This window comes from Procambarus clarkii, chromosome 5 (assembly GCF_040958095.1).
Source record: "Procambarus clarkii isolate CNS0578487 chromosome 5, FALCON_Pclarkii_2.0, whole genome shotgun sequence".
Lineage (NCBI taxonomy): Eukaryota > Metazoa > Arthropoda > Malacostraca > Decapoda > Cambaridae > Procambarus > Procambarus clarkii.
In genome coordinates this window covers 27524302-27546663 of record NC_091154.1, presented here as the reverse complement: position 1 = coordinate 27546663, position 22362 = coordinate 27524302, and the positions used below count along the sequence as shown (strand labels likewise).

Below are 22362 nucleotides of genomic sequence, written 5' to 3'. Positions count from 1 at the left end.
ATGCCTGTGTGTCGGGCCTTTTCCATGTAATATCTACAGATAATAAACACATCTATAATCGATGCCCAAAAGGCAGAGATTCTTGATGTTTTTATCAGGATGTCGCAAACAATAGACCAGTTTGGTCTCCCGACATCATGCAGGTGAAATTTCAGCTCTCAGAAAAATACATGAGCAATGTATTGAAAGTTTACTTTCAAGGTATTGAAAGTTTACTTTCAAGGTATTGAAAGTTTACTTTCAAGGTATTGAAAGTTTACTTTCAAGGTATTGAAAGTTTACTTTCAAGGTATTGAAAGTAATATGTCTTACCACGGAAGAAAAACATGAATAAATGCACGATGGGTAAGACTCAAAATCCAAATGAGTCAATTCACCATCGAGTTTGGAGAATCGCCTCGAAAGACCGATTTGTGCCAAAACCATTACTTGACAATCCTATGTTTTGAACAGTTGCTACTTACAATGCCTGGTATAAGAGAACATACCTGGACGTTGCTCTTAGCATGGTTCCTCGTAACGATAACACCTCCAATTTACTGGAACTCAGGGGTAAAGAGATGCTGGCCCCCTGTCCGTCGCACAAAGAAGATTAGTAGAAAGGTGGAGACCGCTCCAGGTGGCAATCAGCAATCCTAGAAGACACCAGCCTCATATCCACTTTGTGGACCCTTGTTGTTTAAGATTCAGCTACTTTGAACAGAAAGTTCCAAGTAGCACGGGCTATAGTGAACCCGTAGAGGACTTACCTGGCACAGGAGCGGGGCTGTAACTTTATGTGAACCCTCCATATACTACTATACTCTTCTTTGTGCGACAGACAGGTGCTTCCATCTCTTCATCACTGCATTATTTGTGAGTTCCAGTAACTAGGAGGCGTTATTGTTATCATCAGTACTGGTTGCGCAATTTTTTTTTTAATTTCATATAAAATCCATTTCAACAAGGGGATGGGATGATTCCATGTCATCCAATATTGGGATGATTTTTTTTTACGACGCTGATACCAAATAACGTTAGATTTGTTTAACATTTTATACTATATTTCATATTTGGACGAATATTTTTGTGCTCCCCCACCCCTTAAGGCCAACACAGGACTTGCAATGAACTTATATATATATATGCAATTAATGATCAGTCAATCTTAAACAAATAAATAAAATACTGTTGAGTTATATAATGACAAATTGGAGTAATTTTAAAGTATATATAATTACTGTACTAACTTTAATATGGTAAGATGATGATAATGAGAAATTATATTGATGTAGTTATATTTTCCAGATAGTAAGGTAGTACAGTATAGGAGAGTTATGTAACACAAGCTGCGATACTATTACGAGGAAATAAGGCACTTGATTGTTTTACTTTTGAATAAAGCAAAGGGTCAGCCATTTTTTTTTTGCTTTATTGGAGAGTTTCATATACTGTATTGGGTCCCTTTATATTTGTATGGCGTATTTGCATATACCTATACTTTGTTTAGTCTGTCTCTTGGAATATCAAAGATCTAATTATTTCTGGTGTGATGTTGAGGGATCCTATTACAGCCATCTAGGAAGAGTTACAAGTCGGTGTTAATATTGAGAAATATATAGCTGTGTATATACTCACCTAGTTGTGGTTGCGGGGGTTGAGCTTTGACTCTTTGGTCCCGCCTCTCAACAGTCAATCAACTGATGTACAGATTCCTGAGCCTACTGGGCTCTGTCATATCTACATTTGAAACTGTGTATGGAATCAGCCTCCACCACATCACTTCCTAGTGCATTCCATTTATTAACTACTCTGACACTGAAAAAGTTCTTTCTAATATCTCTGGCTAATTTGGGTACTCATGTAACGATCAGACAAGTAGAACTCAACTCTTCTCCCTCTCTTATCTTCTCTTCCTCTTGACTGCTGGAGGCAGATTAGTCACACCCACCTGGGTATCAAACTTTGGGTCACAGGTTTTCCCCTTGTGGTGTGTGGTTACAAGAGAGGTCTGTCACGTCTCGCCTCTTGGTTTGTCATATAAGGTCAGTAGTACCAGTTTCTGAGAAAACCCCCACTTCTGGAGTTTTTAAAGGTTGCTCATTGGACAAGGGACAGGGCCTAGTTCTCACTGGCTGAGAGTGCCAACCTAGGGCTGGTTCAAATTCATTGGGTGTAGGCCTAGAAAGAAGGGCAGAGTTTCTAGGGCCAGGTGAGCCTTAGTGGGTGGAGTCTTAATCTCTTTAAAGCATAAGACAAAAAGATTTTAGTGCAAACTGGAGTACTGGAGGAGGGTGGTGGGGTTATCAGCCACCAGGTTACAACATTGCCTGAGGGAGCAGTGATAAAGGTAATTGTCTGAGTTCCCTGTACAATTTGTAGTCCATTACTTGCCTCTAAAGAATTGGATGTCACTAGCTTAGGGTTAATTAATTTGCATTATTAAATAAAATTACTGTTAATTAGCGTGTAATTTGTATATTTTCCTCTTAATTCTAAGACATAGGCCTGTTGCATCTTGGTCAAGAAGTTGCAGGTTTTAAAAATTCCTTCATGTGAGTGTATGTGCAGGAGGTATTTCCTTTTTTGTGGCTACATACTGAATTCATTTCAACGAGTTTCCCCCATTGGTAAACTTTCCACATACAGTACTTGCAACTCTTATGCTAATAAAGTTTTACCAGACATTTCTCTCTAGCTTCCCCCTTCCGGTCACACTGTTTCCCATTACCTTTTTCGTTCACTGTAAATTTCCCCTGAATACATTGGTATCATGTGTCCTCTGATTTGCCTTCTCTCCAATGTGTTATGTTTGAGCTCACTCAGCCTTTCACTGTAGGAGTTCCCTCTCAGCTCTGGGACAATTCTTGTAGATATTTGTGTACTTTCTCATTTTCAGGTGTGGACTCTATATCCATGCTGCATATTCAAAAGTTGGTCTAACATAAATTGCATATAGTATTCTTAAGGCCTGTTTGTCTACCTTGATATTTTGCAAATTTGGCATATGCTGTAAATATATCCATCGAGTGACAGGTTTGGCATTATATATACATGTACAGTACTTCCAGATTCTTCTCTCACAGTTTTTGGAGCTGCCCTTCTTTCAACTTGTACAGTTACCGGAGTCTTGTTTCCCTCACCTATCTTAATTTTATTGCAGTTGTTAGGGTTAAAAAGGCTACATCTATCTGACCATTGTCAGAGCAACCTGTCCTCTTGCAAATTATGTTGCTTTTTGCTCGTATGTGCGCTCGGGCTAAAAATCGACATAATTCAAAATGAAATCGGCCACAAAATTGACGTACTCTCCTGTTTTGGGGTCCTATGGCTTAATCTGTTAGGTTAGGAGAGGAAACTTTCAATTAACAATTTACATGACGTTTTGAAACCTTAGAAAAACTTTCTGCTCTCCTAACCTACCAGAGTATCCTTACCTTGCTGTTCTGGAAAAAATAAAAAAATTATTTTAAAATTACAGTACGTCCTTTTTTGGCGGTAGCGCACACAGGTGAACAGCAACATAATTTGTAGGACAGGTTGGCCAGAGTACATCTAGATTTCCCTGTAGCTCCTCACTTTCATCTTCATGTATAAACTTCATTAATGTAGCATCATCTGCAAAAATGGGAACAGATGGCTAATACCTCTGTTGAATTTGGATTCTTTCAGGTTGAAGTGCCCTACACTGATATAAAGTGCTGCCACCTGGTAGGAATCAGGGATAGCAGCAGCCTGGTGAGCCAATTGGTAGCTTATGAGAGCAATGCTTGGTAGTACAGTACCTGTAATGCAAAATGCTTGAACAGATGTTGATTGCTTTTAATTGTACCTTCTAGAAATTATTCCAGGTTGGATAGAGAATTATCTGTCACCTTAGCATCACCTTGACTAGGCATGATTGATTTTAAACTACAGTATTGCCACTACTGTGTAGAATGGCAAATACTGGTACATCTGACAGCATAATCCTGCCTGTGGGACCAGAAGGAACTTGCCTTAGGCAACAATTGAGCATCGTACTCGGAACGTAAACAATTATCAAAAGACACGAAGCCGAGACTCTCAGTCTCGGCTATTTAGCACAAACTGTGTTGCAGGATATTTTAAGTCAGCTAAAAACAGAAACAACCAGTACTGTATTTGAATTTGCCATTATAGGATAGAAAAGGTTAGACTTTAGAGCTAAGAGGTCACCATGAGTCATCTACAATAACAAAAGAATGTTGGTATATAAAAAGCACTTGCCATAAAGCATACAATATTGCTGTATGCATAAGGCTCTGCCATGAAAATGCTAGTCTTGGGAAGAGGTTGCACACACACACACACACACAGTAGGTTTGATCAGGGAAAAACAACAGAGTAGCCAATACTATTGGCAGACTTTGATCCATTCGTAAAAAGCAGTAACGAGTGAATGGTATGAATAATGTTCAAGGAAAAGGATTTTTATAACAGTAGGAGGAAGGGGCACAAGCTCTCACCATGTGAGTCTCGGCCTAGCAAAATTTCACACGAGACACTCCACTGGGGTATGGTAGGAACAATACAAGCAGTAACATTGCAAACATGTACAAAATTTTTTTTATCTACAGTCTAAGTTATGAACAAGTGATCATTACAAACAAGCAAATAACATGGAAAATGTGAAGATTTGCCGAGTCACAAAGATGACTATTGGCAAATACTGGATTAATACTACCTGCAAAAGCTGGGATACTTTATGTTCAATTTCAAATGAACTTGCATAACTTTTTGTTTAGGCAAAAACGAATACATTTAATTTTCAGCAAAAGTTTCTTATTTAGGACCTATAATAGGCAGGGAGTCCCCACTGTATGTGAAAAGGCCAACAATTGCCACAGCATAACTGATAGACAAAAAATGGCTTAATTTGGCTAGACAACATTAACTTAAACATGACTTTGATGCAGTTTATATTAAGGAAGTTTTATAATATTCAAACAAAATAATTGTGACAATAATGTATAATTCATACACATATTATTCAATACAATAAAATCACAGCCATTCAATTTGACAATCATTGATTCAACAAGATTGATTAAATTGCAGATACATTCGTATTCTATATAACATATCTACTGGAATGAATCCTCATCATAATGGGCCATTTTTACTCGAATGCAAAATTCTAAGATCAACACAGTGTCATAAAAAGGCAATATCTCTTAGCATTTAAGTAACTTCATCCTTGTATTCCTAAAAGCTGGTGTCATTATGCATCAGGTATTTGTACACATTCATTCCTGTAGCCGTAGCTAGAATCTTTAACCATCAACATTCAGCAAGAGTCGAGTCTCCTCACCCCTTGTTAAGTATCTCATTCTATCATAGATAAAAAAAAGATCACATAGCCAGAATGATATTTCATTTTATGTTAATAAACTTATTCATTACAATCATTGCAATTTCAAGACCATAATCAGAAAATGTGCTCATGCCTGCCAAGTAATGCTAATCCCAGAAAACAGGCTACTGAACAAGATAAAAGTTCATCATTTCCAATTACTTTTTACAAAATGACTAGGAGAGAAAATATACAATCGTAATTAATTTAAGGACTGGGACAAGATTCTATTCATCATGAGCTCTGATGTACAAAAACATTAAATCATTCCTAACTATTTTAAAACTTTTGTTAGAGCTTAGTGTGCCATATAAATATTACAGTTACCATTCACATGTAATAGTTGTGTAGCAACTTCAAATTACACTTTATAAAATAGACTGTAAGGCCCATATTTTCAATATGGGCATTAGAGTGCACTAATGCCATATAGAGCACCCTTAACTCATAGCACAGTTTTTTGGCTCAATTTAGGACCAGACACTTGACACATATTTTAAGAAGTGCATCTAAACAATAAGCAATAAATGTCATTAAAGTGCATTGGTGTATTCAAATTCTAAGATATATTACCTAGAATGAGTATACAGTACTTCACAGTAACAGAAGCAGCTCAAGTTAAGAGTACATTATTTATAATAACTTTTACAAAAATGTACTGTACTGTAATTGTAAACTTTTGAAACTCAATAACAACCTCACTAACAAGATGACAACACACTGGAACCTTCAGACAACTGGCACCGGTAAGTCCTTCACATTATCTAGCCATTGCATGCCAAAGCAAGCATATAGCCCTTGTCTTGAACTAAGCCAAAACACTGCTGGATGGATCGGTGTCGTGCAATCCATTGTATCTGACACTGGGTTCCTGATAAACCAAGGCGGCTTGTGATAGTTGACACAGTGTCTTCATCCACAATTTCTGAAAAAGCAATTATTCTCTTATTTGATTGATCACCTGTATTGAGGTCTGGGTAAATTACAATACATTTTCATTTTATAAAAATACTAAAAAGAAGATTAAAGACATTAGTTTTTTATTAAGTATAAAAACAGCGTTGAATGTAATGAAACGCCATTTTCTGGGCGAGTCCCGGAGGCTCCCTGGGGCTATCGGGCTAATTTGCGATACCTTAGACCAGGGCTTTAGTCAATGGAGTTCTGCCTACCGGGGCACACGAGCCAGAACCTGGCCCCCCTCAGAGAGCAATGGCCCTGGAAAAACTCTCTGGTGGTTGGGAGTTTACATTATCTGCCATCGACCAGGGTTAGGCACCCAGAAAGGTAGGCATAACAAAACAGACCCCACAAGGTAAAAAAATGCAAACAAAAGCCAAGCAGAGAGGTATAACTCCCTCGATTCCCAAGGAAACAAGCAAACATTACACCATGCCGTCCGGTCGCTTGTCTGTGCAGCTACCCCATCCCCCCCTCCCCTGAAAGGTGGAGTTAGCTACCCAGTAACTCCAGTACGGAGGCTAAGCATCAAAACAAAGCGAAAACTGCCAACCGCAGGAAGGGAGGGAGGGAGAGTGCCAGGGAGCGCCACTAGGGCTCACCCAGAAAATGTCGTTTCATTACATTCAATGCTGGTTTTCTGTGGGGAGCCCCTTTAGCTCCCTGGAGCTACATAACCAAAGATAAGGAAAAGAGGGACATACCCGGGAAGCGGCTGCCACACACTCCTCCAGTTGAGGGCGAGACAACTGGCAGTAACCTGCGACCCAAAGCCACACACGAACGCCCAGGACCAGGAATGTTGACCACTGAACGTGCAGCCAGGACCCTGTTCGACCTCCAAAATCCCCGCGGCCAAAGAGCAGCCCAAGACATGATGCCGAAGACGGTAGCCAAAGCAGCAAACTTCCGAACATCATGGCACGAGGGCAGACCACAGGCTGGCTAGACTTAACGACCCTACGGATGACCTCAGAGACCCAAGCCGCAGAACAGGGAATGAGGGAACCGGACCAACCCAAAGCGAATTCCCGGCCACAGAAGCCAAGGTGCCTAAGTAATGGCGAAGGACACAACACACGATGCACCCCCAGCCTGACCAATCAAGCATTAACAACCCAAGGATCCCTCTGGAAAGCAGCCGTCTCGTTCTTCGCCAGAAAAGAAGGACAAAGCTGCAACCGAACAAACTGACTACCAGGACCAAAGGAGCAGAAACCCCTGCGCTGGAGGAGAGCATGAAGCTCACTGACCCGACCCCCAGAGGCCACTACCAACAGAAATAGAGCCTTGGAAAAACAATCTTGAACCGAAGGGGCCACCACAAACTGAGGAGAAGAAAGATAGGAGAGCACCCTGTCCAAGGACCAGGATGGCTCAAGTGGCGCATGAACAGGCCAGAGGTGAAACAAAGCCCGAGAAAGCCTACAGAATGGGACAGAAGTGACATCGACCCTGAACGCAAGCTGAAGCGGCTCCGCCAACACCGCACAATACGAAGCGACAGTTTTAGGCATGAAAAGTCAGCCCTGAAAGAGCCAAGACAACCCAAACTGTTGCGCCGAAAAGAAGCTCTCAGGTGAGACAACTTGAACAAAGACACCCGATCACCAAACAAATGGTGATAAACCCGTGACAAAAAAGAACAGACGCGAAGAGCGGAGAAGACCAAACCAGCCGTGTACCAGAGCTATCCGAGCTGCTGAAAGAGGCGGAGTCACGGAAAACTCCCCAGGTGTGGACACCGAGCAAGCAGTGCCTGAACCAAGGCTGGGCTGGCCACCAAGTTGCCACTAGGACGACTCTCCCGTGGGAAGACTCCACTGAGCCAGAACCCAAAGCAACAGCCGGACCATGGAAGAGGTACAGATAACTCCACCTCGACCAATCCTGCCGAAGAGCGTCCACTGCGAAGGCTCTGCAATCAGGGAAGGGCACCACATAAACAGAGATGCCATGACCACGTAACACGAAGAGGTCCACCCCCGGGAGCCCCTCTCAATTCTGGCATTAATCTAGTTGCTAACCTCTGAACTGTCTCAAGTTTCTTTTTGTATTTCATGAGTTTATTGGTGCCAGATGGTCACCCCAATTAGGAATGTCTCTTAGGGCTGCTCTCACCTGTTCCAGTTGATTGGTTAAGGATAAGGCGAGTGCATTTTCCCCACTCTCCTCAAATGTCAGTTTTCTATGCTATGATGTGTACCGAGTACGTTTATCTCGGTTTATACATATTGTATTTCAATTCTTCCTATGCACTCTGAAACCAATTTTGTGTTATTTCATATATTTTTGTCTTGGATACTTAGCATACTTTAAAAATGTCTAAAATTTTTGTATATATCTTATGTAACCTATTACTGTATTGTATTCTTGTTTTAATAACTCCTTCCAAGTATCAGATAGAAAGCAAGAGTTTAGTAAGCATGGCTAACTATCACTTTACCCCAATGTGTTTAAATGATTTACTGTACTATTTCTAATCCAAATAAACAAATATGATTATGAATATTTCAATTGTATTTTGTAACTTTCAGAAAGATATTATCATGGGTCAGTTTGGGGATTGTTATCAGTGGACAGATTCCCTTTTGTGAGAATCTGTCCACTAGGGACACTTGTGGTGTGTCTTTATTTGCTTTTTGCTTTGTCAGAAGCTGGTGAAAAAACCTGAAATAGACATCCCTTAGCATGTGAATAATGGAAGCCCAGTACCAAGGCTTGTCTGGAACAGAGTTCAAGTTTAACAAAGAGTAGGTAGCTGTGTAACTCAAAAGGAGCTAAACCAGGATAAACATGCAGCCAAAAACTTTAAACAATATATCTGAAGGGCTGTCAGCCTTCGTAAAACAGCACTCGAGATGAGAACCGTAAAACACACCTGCTTTGTATAGCTATAGTCAGTGACATCCACAAGACTGATACACAGTGATAAACAACCTGTGCTGAGAAAACAGTTAAGAAAAACCCAAACGAAAACGTAATCAGTAGCTGCGAGCTAGTACTAACAGGGTGAGGGATGGGTGCCAGGACCAACTCCTCCAACCCTGCTTTTGTGACGTTTGTATCACTTGGAAGCGAGTGGAATAGCTTTTGATCAACTAACAAAAGATTGCAGAGTACAGTGGCGCCTTGACTTACGAATTTAATCCATTCTGGCATCAAGCTCGTCATGTGAAATGCTCATCTTGCGAAACAACAACACTGTCATCGAAGGCGCCCGAGAACCAACGGGAACGCTAGGAAGCACAATGTGGTTTGCTCATTAGTCGAGACAAACTTTCTGCGAGTGGCTCACTCATTACTTGAAATGCTCGTAACTGGAGTCACTCGTCACTCGAGGTTCCACTGTAGTAATATGTAGTCGCAGAACTTAAAATGGTGACGTGCAAGAGGTGTTAGAACAGCCTTTTCTCCCGAGCGTTCCCAACGTCAAGAAACTGTCGTACAGTACTAAAGTGCCCTAACCTAACCAATTATAAGACCCACAAACAGAATACTGTATGGGACATTCACATGTTAATTTTGTGAGCCACTACCATTTTCTTGTACATCAGTTTTTGGCCTTGGGTAAAATATACATTAAAATGCAATGTGTTATAAGGAGAACATGTTGGTTATAGAGTTATGATTCATTTCTTGGTATTGGTGGTGCTTGCTACAGTACGTTAGACTTGCTACAGACACTCTTATGTTTGTAAATACATGACAGCACCACTTGCAAAGATTCCCATGACGATGTAGATAAAAAATATCAGGAGTCTGGCAAGTACAGTAATAGGATTCCTTAGCTCAGAAAATATTATGGAATACAAAGTCTCTGAGAACCGTAATGAAAAGTGAGAATACAATGAGACAACATGTGGTGATCAATGGACAGTAAAATGACTAGGCCATATTGTCAGGAAATGAAAGACAAGTTGAAAAATCAAATACAGTAAAACTAGGTAACAATACTGAAAATATTTTTAGCTTTATATCTTAAACAGAGCAACATACATACCAGCAGGGTCATTGTGAGTCAGCACCTGAATATCATGCTGCTGAGCAAATGTAGACAACTCTTGAGGTACAATGCAACAGGAGGAGAGGTTCACTTGCATTGTACTTGGTTTTATCTATAAAAAAAAAAAAAAAAATTTTTTTTAGCTAGTTAAATGTCTTCACTAAAGCAATACAAAATGTATCAATGAAGATGAGAATGCCAATTTTTAAAGACATATGTATGCTAACTTTTACAAATTACTATCTTTACAATTAACCAAATTAGAAATATTTGAAATAAAGCAAATAGGATACTGATATTCGTATCTAGTGGTGTTGGTAATTAGTTAAGAATTTAATATCATTCTTCAACTTTACATGACTTGTCAGGTACCATTTAGATTATGCAGTTCAGCATAAGTAGCCAAGTAGCATTGGAGAAAACATTAAACTGGATCAGAACATGTCTGAAAGACAAAAAATACAGGGTCAGCATAGGGGGAAGAGAAGTCAGCACTTTCCTGAATCAGGGTAAAAGTGCCAAGCCATTACGATTATACAGCACTTGGAAGAGATCCAGATAAGGATTTAGGATGGGACGGAGGGAAGGAATGGTGCCCAACCACTTGGACGGTTGGGGATAGAACGCCGATCTGCATGAATCTGCATAGACCATCGCTCTACCATCCAGCCCAAGTGGTTGGACAAGAGCATAAATGGAGTGTAGTCAGAGTGGATGGATGTCTTAGTAGTGTATGACAGGGTACATTTCACTTTACACTTGTACTAATCATGTACTAGGCCCATGGATTGTTATCATTTTCATTAACAACCTTGATACTGGAGTGATCAGCAACATCAGCAAGTTTGCAGATGATACAAACATAGAGCATGTAGTGAATAAAAAAGATGACTCTGATGGACTGCAACACAGCTAAAACTTCAGTCATTGGTGGAAAAATAGCTAATAAAGTTTATGGTTGATAAAGATAAATTCCTTGACCTATAGAAAGGCTGCATTGATAAATATCACATCACATGGGGAAATCAAATTGCGAGAGTTTGGATCATAATTAGTAGTGACACGAGGTATAAACACCAATGCATCAATACACAAAATATAGCGAATGGTGTTGGGATTTATAATAGCGAATGGTGTTGGGATTTATAATAATCATCAACAACTTTTGGTCACTATACTACACAATGGACGAACTTTCCAGCCCATTCCCTTGATTTGCCAAAACATACAATATAGGGAATACTAAAATGCACGAAGCCAAATCACCAAACTAACGTAACCAACATCTGAATAGAAAAATGTTGATATTTGTGAAATGCTACTTTTCCTAGTACCTCCTATTTTGTATGTTGGTGACCACAGCACATGTCCAGTCATCCAATGACACACAAAATTCTCAGAGGAATTACAAATGTACTCACTAGAAAGAAGATGAGAGAGATATCAAATAATATACACCTGGAAGATACTGGAGGGCCAAGTACCAAATCTAAACAGTAAAATAACAACGTACTGGAGTGAACGATATGGAAGAAAATGTAGAATAGAACCAGTGAAGAGCAGAGGTGCCATAGGCACAATCAGAGAACACTGTATAAACATCAGAGGTCCGCGGTTGTTCAACGTCCTCCCAGCAAGCATAAGAAATATTGCCGGAACAACCGTGGACATTTTCAAGAGGAAACTAGATTTATTCCTCCAAGGAGTGCCGGACCAACCGGGCTGTGGTGGGTATGTGGGCCTGCGGGCCGCTCCAAGCAACAGCCTAGTGGACCAAACTCTCACAAGTCAAGCCTGGCCTCGGGCCGGGCTTGGGGAGTAGAAGAACTCCCAGAACCCCATCAACCAGGTATCAACCAGGTACAAGGACGTTAGAAAGAACTTTTTCAGTGTCAAGAGTACTTAATAGATGGAATGCATTAGGCAGTGATGTGGTGGAGGCTGACTCCATACACAATTTCAAATGTAGATATGATAAGAGCCTACCCAGTAGGCTCAGGAATCTGTACACCAGTTGATTGACAGTTGAGAGGCGGGACCAAAGAGCCAGAGCTCAACCCTCGCAAGCACAACCAGGTGAGTACATTGGTCGAGAGTAGAGGTTGGACCTGTCCTCTCTACCTTGTAATGGTTCTGCAAACCAATGTCTCCATGACCAGGTCTGTGACCAGGTCTCTGATCAAGCTTTCTGGAAAAGGCCGTACCTGTATATGCTCCAGGCGTATAAATGGGTTAGGGGTATAAACAATGGAAATATAAACAGGTCTCTGAGATTGTCAAGTCAAAGCCATCAACAAAAGGTATCAGCTGGAGAAATTTTGTTTTAGAAGGGATATACAAAAGCACTAGTTTGGAAACAGGATTGTGAATGAGCAAAATAAGCTGCCAACTAGCATTATTGGAACATACGTAGTTCAACAGGTCTGAAGATTTAAACAGGACCAGCCTAGTATGGACCTATAGGACTTCTTTGACACTACCTAATTTTTATGTTAATAATGAATCACTGTCCTTTTTGGCTAGATTGATTACTTACAATGACTCCCTAGCACCCTCAATAACCCTGCGGGGAGAGTTTAAGAGTGTTACCTGCGGTGCCAGTGTAGTACATCATCTGATCAACAATGTGATGCTGATGTTCACAGAATACAGTGCATCACACTTGAGAGTGGTAGAATGAGATACCTTTCTGAACTACGTTAAATATCAAGCTTACCTTAGCCCACTCATACAGCTCAGTAAAGAGGCTCGTGGAGACATCCGCTAAGCCAATAGCCGTCACAGCACCATTTGTAACCGAGTCTTCTAGAGCTTGCCACATTGGTGCCAAGCTCTCCAGTGTTGCATCATCACTAACATCTGGAGGTGTTACAATAACCAAGTCGATGCACGGCAAATCCAGGACTTTTGATACTGTTTGGGATGTTATAACAATATCATTATCACTAACTCCATATGATATACACATTACTTAAATATTACAGCACTCTTTTAAAAATACCATTGAATAGTCACAAAATCAATCTAAACATTTACATTAAAAGACTTTCCAATATTGTACCAAGTTAGTTCAAAACCAGACAGCTAGCTGAACAGCTCATGGAAGTACAGTAATACAATTAAATAGTATTATACTCTATGGTACAAAACAAATTAAACTGTAAAATCCACTTATTTCACAGTGATGGGGATTATAGAGGTATATGACAATGGATTCTCTCTCCAGTGAATGTCAAATATCAAATTACTGTATAATTGAAAAACTATTTATCCCATTTATCTAGATATTGGAGAGTAACAAAGAAAACCAATAAAAATTGAAGAAACATCTTTTTAAATTCCTATAATTAATTTCTGAATTTAATGAAATGCCCTATTTTGGAAGGCCACTCAATAGCTAGCTATAGCTATAGCACTAAGGCTGACAAGCCTCCACCAGGCCTCCGAGACCCATGTGATCCTACACAAAACCAGGATCAGAATTTGACTTTCTCAATGAAGTGAGGGAAGTGTGGGGGGATTACAGCCCAACCCAAAACTGAGAAAATCCCATAAAAAATGTATTTGCTCATACATATAAGGAACTGCTTGAAGGAAATTAGTACACGAGAGTAAACAAGGCAAGCAATTGTTGCCATGGGGTACACAACCCAGCTGTGATGTTCCTCACCGCTACTAGATCACAACCCACTTCAATTTTTGGCTTCCTGGTGGGATTTTCTCAGTACTGCAATGATCCCCACTCTTCGTTGTCTTTTTGAGGGAAGGGACAGGGGAGGGGGAGGGGGGGAGATTTTTGTTTTGCTCCTCATCCCTGATTGGCACTCATGTTTCTTCAGAGTCCTGATATGCTTCCCAAGGCTTGGTCCTTTCTAGGCTGTAGCATTGGGTAGTTACTGAGAGGGAGGGGGGCTCCTAATAATCTACTAATTTGCCATCTTACTTTGCTCATGTAGCAAGTATATTACTGACATAATATACAGTGGAATCTCGAATAACGACTTTAATTCATTCCGGCGCAGTGGTCGTCATGTGAAACTGACGTCATTCAAAACAAAGTTCCCGATTGAAAAGAATGTAAATAAAAATAATCCGTTCTACCACCGAAAAACTTCAATATGATATTCGATGTTTTAAATAATGGAGTAGCCTACCTTACATACACTGAACAAATCTTTATGACATTTTTCTTTCTTCAAATTTGTTCATTTTTTTTATTTTTTTTTTTGTATAGCAAAAGGTTCGTTCGGAGTTTGTCAGGTAGGCTGCTCCAAGTTTCTTATAAAAAAAAAAAATGAAGAATTTTGAAAAACAACAAATGTCAAAAAGGTTTGTTCGGTGTTTGGCAGGTAGGCTGCTCCATGTTTCTTAAATAAAAAAATAAAAATATAAAAAAGTTGAAACAATTTGAAAAACAGACAAATGCCATAAAGGTTTGTTCAGTGTTTGTCGGGTAGGCTGCTCCATTATCTCAATCTTTCTTTGTTTCAAATGTGTTCCATTTGTTTTGTACTTTTCATTTACTTCTCAATAATGGAGCAGCCTACCCGACAAACACTGAACGAACCTTTATGGCATTTGTCCATTTTTTCAAATTGTTTCAACTGTTTTTATTTTTAGTTTCTTTTTATTTAAGAAACATGGAGCAGCCTTCCTGCCGAACACCGAACGAACCTTTTTGACATTTGTTCTGTTTTTCAAAATTCTTCATTTTTTTATAATAAACATGGAGCAGCCTAACTGACAAACCCTGAATGAGCCTTTTTGACATTTGTTCTTTCTTTGAAAAAATTCATTTCGTTTTTCTACAAAAAAGTTAATGCTTTGCAACATCTCGGCATCAATAGCATCTTTAAACAAAGAAAAACAATTTATTTGCATCGTCGGAGGCGTCCGACCCAGAATGTGCTAGAAGCAGCCCGCGATTCCACCATGTGGTGTTGACGTTATTTAAAAGAGCGGTCGCCTAACGAGACGAATTGTTGGTGATTGGGGCGTTCGTTACCCAAAATGGTCGCCATTTGAGGCGGTCGTCACACGAGGTTCTACTGTACTTACTCCAAACTCTCATTAGCTTATGTGCAAATAATGAGATGGGTTTGTTAATTTTACTTAGTCCACTAATGACAAATTCATACCTCTTCTCTAATTACAGTTAACACTATTTCCTAACCTACTAGTTAGGATGGTCAGGTGAGGTGTGGACCGATTATATAAGCAATCGATAGCAAAATAATCATCAGTCTAATTTCAAGAGAGGTTCAGTACAGATGCTTGAGAGATATCGCACATCTTCAACATTCACCAACAAGAAACTACACTCGGCATGTCCAGTTCCTACCCTCACAAGACGCTTTAGCCTCGACACAGAGCAGACAGCCAGACTCTGGCAGCATCAAGCTTCCACGTTCTCGTCCCACACCGAGCTTCTCAACTCTGCCCGCATTCAGAGCGCCACACTCTACGACTCTCACCCCGCATCCGAGCTCTCTATCCCCGGTCTCATTCAGCTCTCTGCCCAGCTCCAGGCTTCATCTCAACTCTTATGATACTTCACTACAGCGCCAACAAACCGACTGCTGTAACCAAGACTACTAAATAAATATGAAAAAACCACTAACCTCCGTGTGTCTAAAACCACCAAATACGTACAATTAAACTATACATTACACACACTATTATCAAACCTTAAATATTTAACAACTTTCATAATATGGAGCCAATTCTTAACTAAGATCACGTTGATCCCCCACCCACTTGGATTGTGCACCCATAGGTACTAAGTACCACATTGTTATAGAAATGTTGTACAAGTGTTAAAGAGGATGGTGGGTAACATATATAACAGATGTTTATATTGGTAAAAGGTCTTTGAAAATAAAGATTTTAATGTAATTAAAAAAAAATTATTGTGAGCCCCCCCCCCCCCAGTAGGTTCCAGAACTTTAACTGTACACTAGTGCCAATAAGCCATTGCTCCACACACCAAGCCTCTAAGACTCATTTGTCACCTACCAAAAGCCAGGACTAGAATCTGGTTCACTATGAGATGAGAGGAGCTTGGGGAGTACAGATAAGCCCAAACTACCCAGAGAGCATAGGCACAACAAAACAAGAGATTGCTTTAAGAAAACTAGGTACCCACCAGGAAGACAAGGCAAATGATAAGTACCATGTGGTAAATACCCTAATTTTGATCCACCTAACTGCCACTTTATGCCTTCATACTTCTGCCTGGTTCCAGCCATTTCACCAGTCTGTCAGGTCTGGTGATTGCTGCTTACTTTCAGCTATGTGGTGTTACCTTTCCCTAGAGCAACTGTACTGTTGGAGGTCATTGCTTTGTTTGATTTAATTCCTGCTTCATGATTATATGAAGTGGGAGTGGCAGCAAAAAAAAAAAAAATGAACCAAACCCTGGGAATAATCAAGCGTACCTTTACCTTCAAGGAAAAGAAAGTAGTCATTCAATTGTACAAGTCGCTGGTGTGCCCCCACCTGAATTATTGCATCCAGGCATGGAGACCTCATCTTCAGAAAGACACAGCTGCTCTGGAGAAGGTGCAACACTGGGCAACAAAAAATCATCTCAGAGCTTAATCATATTTTATATCAGGAACAGGTGAGGGCCACAGGGCTAACAACACGGCAAACCAGGCATGACGGGGCAGAACTCGTCGAAACTTTTAAAATAATGAACAATTTGGAGGATGTTGATCTGACCAATTTCTTCAAAAGATCAGATGTTACACGAATGAGTAACAACAGGTTCAAGCTCAACAAGACAATGCAGGACGGAAAACAGGACATGCTTTTTTCACCCATAGGGTTGTAAACCCATGGAACTGCCTACCTAATGAAGCTGTAAATATCAAAACTCTGCTGGGTTTTAAAATACAGCTGGAAAAGATCAGGACAATTGGGGGGACCTTTGACAAGCTGCCGGCATCCTGTTCATGTCAAGGCCACTAGTATTAGTGGCTCTCAGGTAAATTCAGGTAAATATATTTGTCACCCACACTGTATTCTACCATTCCATTTTGCTCCAACTAGGGCAAGGGTTATCGGCCCTGGGGTCAATTTGCATTTCCTGACACCATCAGATATACCCGATTCGATGGGTTAAGGGCTTCTTCCTCTATGAGTCGATTCCTGATTCACCATGCCTTTGGACACTAAATAAAACGTGTACTCCCATGGGGCCTGTAGATGGGGTGAACCAGTCTTAAAAAATAAGCCTCCTTTTCATGTCATTCTGATCTTTATGGGTTGCAGAGCCTGATGTGTGAGGCTAAGGATTAATGGTATCAGTGTACATTTTCAGGGAGCTTGTGAGGATTCCTCTCAGAAAAAATGTCAAAAGGTTAAAATTAAAATGAATGGTCATAATCTCTGCCTCTCATTTTTTGTTTTAAATAATATATGGTAAATACTGTTTTGTTATCTATAACATATCCTGCCGAAAGCTGCTTCACAGCACCACATCAATTTAATCTCTTAACACTTTCGCGCTCTCCGCAAAGGTCACTCAGCCAACCGAATGTGCGCGCTGCGTTTTTATCGCTTAAGCGTAAAAACAAAAATGTGTATACTCTTTTTACTCTTCTGACCTTAGTTCTCATGCTACGTATTTCATTTTGGTACCAACGTGTTCGCAATAAAATTCTCTAGAAGAACATTAGTAAAATAAGTCACGAAACATATAGGGATACCAGCACCAAATAAATAACTACGTAGATGACTCGCTGTGAGCGCCCATCAGCAACAAAATGTTTTTACTCTTGGGATTGTAATCACCTCCACACTTGTTCTACAGCGTTAATTTTGGTGTCAATGGACTCGCAATGAAATTCCCAACACGGTGATATGAATATAAGCGTAGAATAATGATGCAGCCCGCCCGCAAGAGTGTGGGAAGTGGTGAAATTGTTACCCGGTATCGGTGACGGGACGACGCACGGCGCTTTGAAAGTTTATACTTATTTCACTCTCATGACATTAATTTTCTATGTACGTCATTCATTTTTATGTCAATGTGTTCGCAATAGAATGTTCTATGTGCCCATAGATAAAACATATCAACAAAGCGTAAGTTAGAATAGCGACAAATATAAAACAACGCTGGAACATATCAGTGAGCGTCAAACACACACGAAATATTTTTACTTTTGTTATGTTTGTCAAGATTATACTTGTTGCACACAGTTATTTTTGGTTGTATATTGATCGGAATAAAATTCCCTAAACAGACATATGCATATAATACATGATATGGGGGAAGAATTACCAGTATAAACGGCTAAAGTCACCCACCTGCAACCCGTTTGGGACAAAATACCATTTGATCGAAGTTATCCACACCTTTCATGAACTTATTGTACCATGCAGCCTAGTGGTGAGAAAGAGAGCCTCATAGCGCGCAGTTTGAAACAAACCCAAAGTAAATCGGATAAAAATTGAATTTTATACAAATATTTTAAAAGTTGACATAACTTTATGTCCACTATGCGTTTACGTTAGACGAAACCGAACGCGCCGGCGCGTCCAGATAGCGCGAAAGTGTTAAGTAACTTATAAAAAGAGAAACAGAAGATACGAGATAAAAATTATGCGAGACTGCATGTGCAATTAATGAAATTCACAGCAAGGAAAAATAAAATATATATTTAATTTTAATATACAACAGGTATTCTGTATCTTACCAGTTTTGATGGCATCTTCAACCTGTGAAGAATCGGTATCACTGAGGAAAAGTTTAACGGTTGTCTTCAGGTCAGTGCTTTCTCTCGAAAGTAAACTGTCTGAACTTCTTTGGATGGTGAGGACTCCACCATCCTGAATATCTGCTTTACTGCCTTCCCAGCTATTTAATGTAGTTTTTATACTCCCTCGTAGCTGAAAATAAATAAATTTTAAACATATATTTCATTATTTTGACTAGTACTGTACTGTAATTATTTTTTTAATATTATAATCTGTATTTAAATAAAGTAGAGCATCGATTGTAATGAAACACCCCTATTTTGACTTTCTCTATAACTAACCTAAAGCTTAACCACTGAACATAACTGGCCAAACAGCCAACACCAGGTACCCAAGAGACAAGACAAAAGACAAGGGCCTATATACAAAATCCTTCCCCCACCCCCATCTACAAGGAGTGGAGTACACGCAGATTGGTGATCAATTCATTACTGAGGCAAACCATTCTTAAATGCAAATATGACAAGCCACAAAACACTCAAAATTTATCCAAGAGATGTTTTTCTGACAACTATTAAACAAGTAATCCTGATGATTCATTCGTCTACCCCCCCAGATCAAGGCAATGATCCCATCACTTTCCAGTCCCCCAGGCCCAACATGAAGACACTAAAAAGATGCGAGATGCAGCATGGGAACTGGGAGCTCCTGAGGCAGAGGCCAGAAAGGAGTATTTTATAGCACAGCACTATTTTTGGTCATCCTTCTCAGTCAGTAGCAGCCCTGAGCGCCCTCACAGTACTTCACAAAAAGAATTGCTGACAAACAAGAAAAGAAAGCCACTAAAGAGATAGGCTGGTATTTCCCTTGGGCAGATGGAAACCTGAAACAAAACCAGAGATGGAACAGAAGAGCAGGCCACAGACAAGATGAGGTCAAGTGAGAGCAAGATGTCAGCAGACACAGAAGGAAGATGAGATGTCTTCAAGATGTCAGCAATATGTCACAGAAGAGGAGCCCAAAATACAAAATCCCACACGAGCTACAAAGAATGCCAGAGAACAGCCAATGGCCCAAAGAAAGGCCATACATAATGAACACCCTCATTGACACATTAATAAAACTTGTTAGAATAAAAAAAGTAAATTAATAAAGTGAGAAACAATGAAAATAAATCTACAAAGTTATTCTTACTAACATACAACTCTGAACTGCATTTCTAATCATAACTTTAAGTGATTCCCAGAGGGCTGTAACAGAACCCATGGACACCACACTAGAAACAATTTTGTTTTTATATTCAAAGAGTACAACTTAACCAAAGCAAAAATGCTCTGCAATGCAAGTGTCTCAAACTGTAGAATGGCCATAATCAAGTCAAAGACTTCAAACAACACCAGGAAAAGAAGCTACCTAATTAACTATGTAACCAACCTTACTTCCTAAATGCCAACATATGTTTGTTGTTATTGAACATTAATTACTGACCCTGTAAAGTTACTGATAAGTGTTGTGTAAAAATGTAATACAAATTTGCATCATACGATACCATGAGTTCCTTGACTTTTTTTCAATTTTTAATGATTTACTGTAAAAATTACTAACTGTTGTCCTGTTCCAATTATTGCAGCTCCAATCATCACAATAATTGTCATTTTATTTCTATTTCTCTCTTTCATAAATGTTCCTGATCTAATTTAGTTTTAAGTTGCTCCATTCAGCTTCTATATTATTCACCTATTTTTTTTTTTTTGGGGGGTGGGGGCTACATTATGCCTGAAACACTGCATATGATTTATGACCCTGTATTACAACCCTGTCATACAGTTGGGTTTATTCTCGACTCACAATCGAGAATTCCGGGTTCGAATCCCGGGCGGGACAGAAATTATTGGTCACGTTTCCTATCACCTAATGCCCCTATCCACCTAGCAGTAAACAGTACTCCAGGAGTTAAGTCAGCTCATTACAAGGTTGCATCCTGGGGGGGGGGGGGGGGGGATCAGTAATATTACCCTAGGGGGGGGGTATCAGTAGTTTGACCTTGGGGGGTCAGTAGTTTGACCCAGGGGGGGGTCAGTAGTTCTAACATCTATTGTGGGAAAGTTACTTGAATCGATAATTACAAATATTTTCTAGTTTGAGTAGCAACATTTGCAAATTTGCCGATGATACAAAAATCGGAAGGGAAATTAACACGGAAGAAGACTCATTATCACTTCAAGTTGATCTAAATAGGGGTTTTGAAATGGTCAAAAGATTGGCAGATGCAGTTTAATGCTGATAAATGTAAAGTTTTGAGGCTAGGTAATGATGATAGAGTTACAAGATATGAGCTGGATGATGTTGAGATTGTGAAGTTGGATTGCGAAAGGGATCTGGCAGTTATGATTAGGAAGAATTTAAAACCAAAGGATCAATGCATGAATGTTCGTAATAAGGCAAATAGGACACTGGGATTTATTAATCCCAGTGTCATAAATAAACAGGTTATAAATAGGAGCTGCCTCGTATGGGCCAGTGGGCCTTCTGCAGTTGCCTTGTTCCTGTGTTGTGTAGTTTGACCCTGGGGGTAGGGGGCAGTAGTTTGACCTGGGGGGGGGGGGGGCTCAACATAACCCCTAATATATGCCTTATACATAACCTGGCTGCCTGTCCCCGACACAAATGAATTATATTATCGGCTTTCGGCATTGTACTTGTCTTACCTAGGACTCCCTTCCAGTTCTTGTATCTTATGGATGTATTTTCTTTTTTTTTCAAAGCCAAAAAATACAATTATATTTAATAAATCTTTTACTAAAACAAGACCTTCGCTATGAACCTGGGGGAGTGGGGTAAAATAGTCCCAATTGGGCCCCACAGCTCCTAATGAGTGAGCACCTCAAACCGGAGGAACCAGGGACTGGTACTAATGAGTGAGCACCTCATTCCTCACTATGAGTACCAATGAGTACCTCATACAACTGACGAGTCCCCCCCCGACTCATTGACTGCGTGTCGCCAGAGCACCTCATTAATGAGCGAGTACCTCATCACTGGTGGACTGGCCGGCCTTGCGGATGAGGTGGTCCATCTGGAGGATGTTGCCCGTGCTGAGGACGACCTTCTTGAGGAGGAGGTCAGTCATGGTGACGACCCCTGGAGCACCACCTGAGCCAACACTGCCTCCTGCTCTCACCACCACTCACAGCACACGCGCACTCTCACCCCTCACTCACTCACACGCTCTCACTCCTCACTCTCACACACTCACCATGACTCAGCCATACACATTCACCCCTTCCCCCCTCACCTTCAACGCTATATAATCATTCATATATACTGTATATATGTATAT

General features: G+C 40.2%; 1 protein-coding gene across 2 annotated transcripts; it reads right to left on the bottom strand.

The window, feature by feature from the left end:
- Nucleotides 1-4954: 4954 nt before the first annotated feature.
- Gclm (Glutamate-cysteine ligase modifier subunit) lies at nucleotides 4955-22304 on the bottom strand. 2 transcript variants are annotated; one of them, XM_045748846.2, is made up of 5 exons: nucleotides 22054-22304; nucleotides 19022-19214; nucleotides 13036-13232; nucleotides 10317-10431; nucleotides 4955-6278 (listed from the first exon to the last, which is right to left on the bottom strand). In XM_045748846.2, exons 1-5 carry the CDS (start codon nucleotides 22150-22152, stop codon nucleotides 6118-6120), a joined length of 765 nt encoding a protein of 254 aa, XP_045604802.1. In that variant the 5' UTR covers nucleotides 22153-22304; the 3' UTR covers nucleotides 4955-6117. The 2 variants fall into 2 exon arrangements, with proteins under 2 accessions (XP_045604802.1, XP_045604811.1); XM_045748855.2 differs by having other exon boundaries at nucleotides 21980-22057.
- Nucleotides 22305-22362: the final 58 nt, after the last annotated feature.

Coding starts and splice junctions, on each gene's coding strand:
- Gclm (XM_045748846.2), bottom strand. CDS start 22,152: ATGACTGACCTCCTCCTCAAGAAGGTCGTCCTCAGCACGGGCAACATC. Junction 19,215..22,053: donor GCCAGTCCACCAGTGATGAG/GTACTCGCTCAT, acceptor ATTTATTTTCAG/CTACGAGGGAGTATAAAAAC. Junction 6,279..10,316: donor GACTCACAATGACCCTGCTG/GTATGTATGTTG, acceptor TTGCTTTTTCAG/AAATTGTGGATGAAGACACT.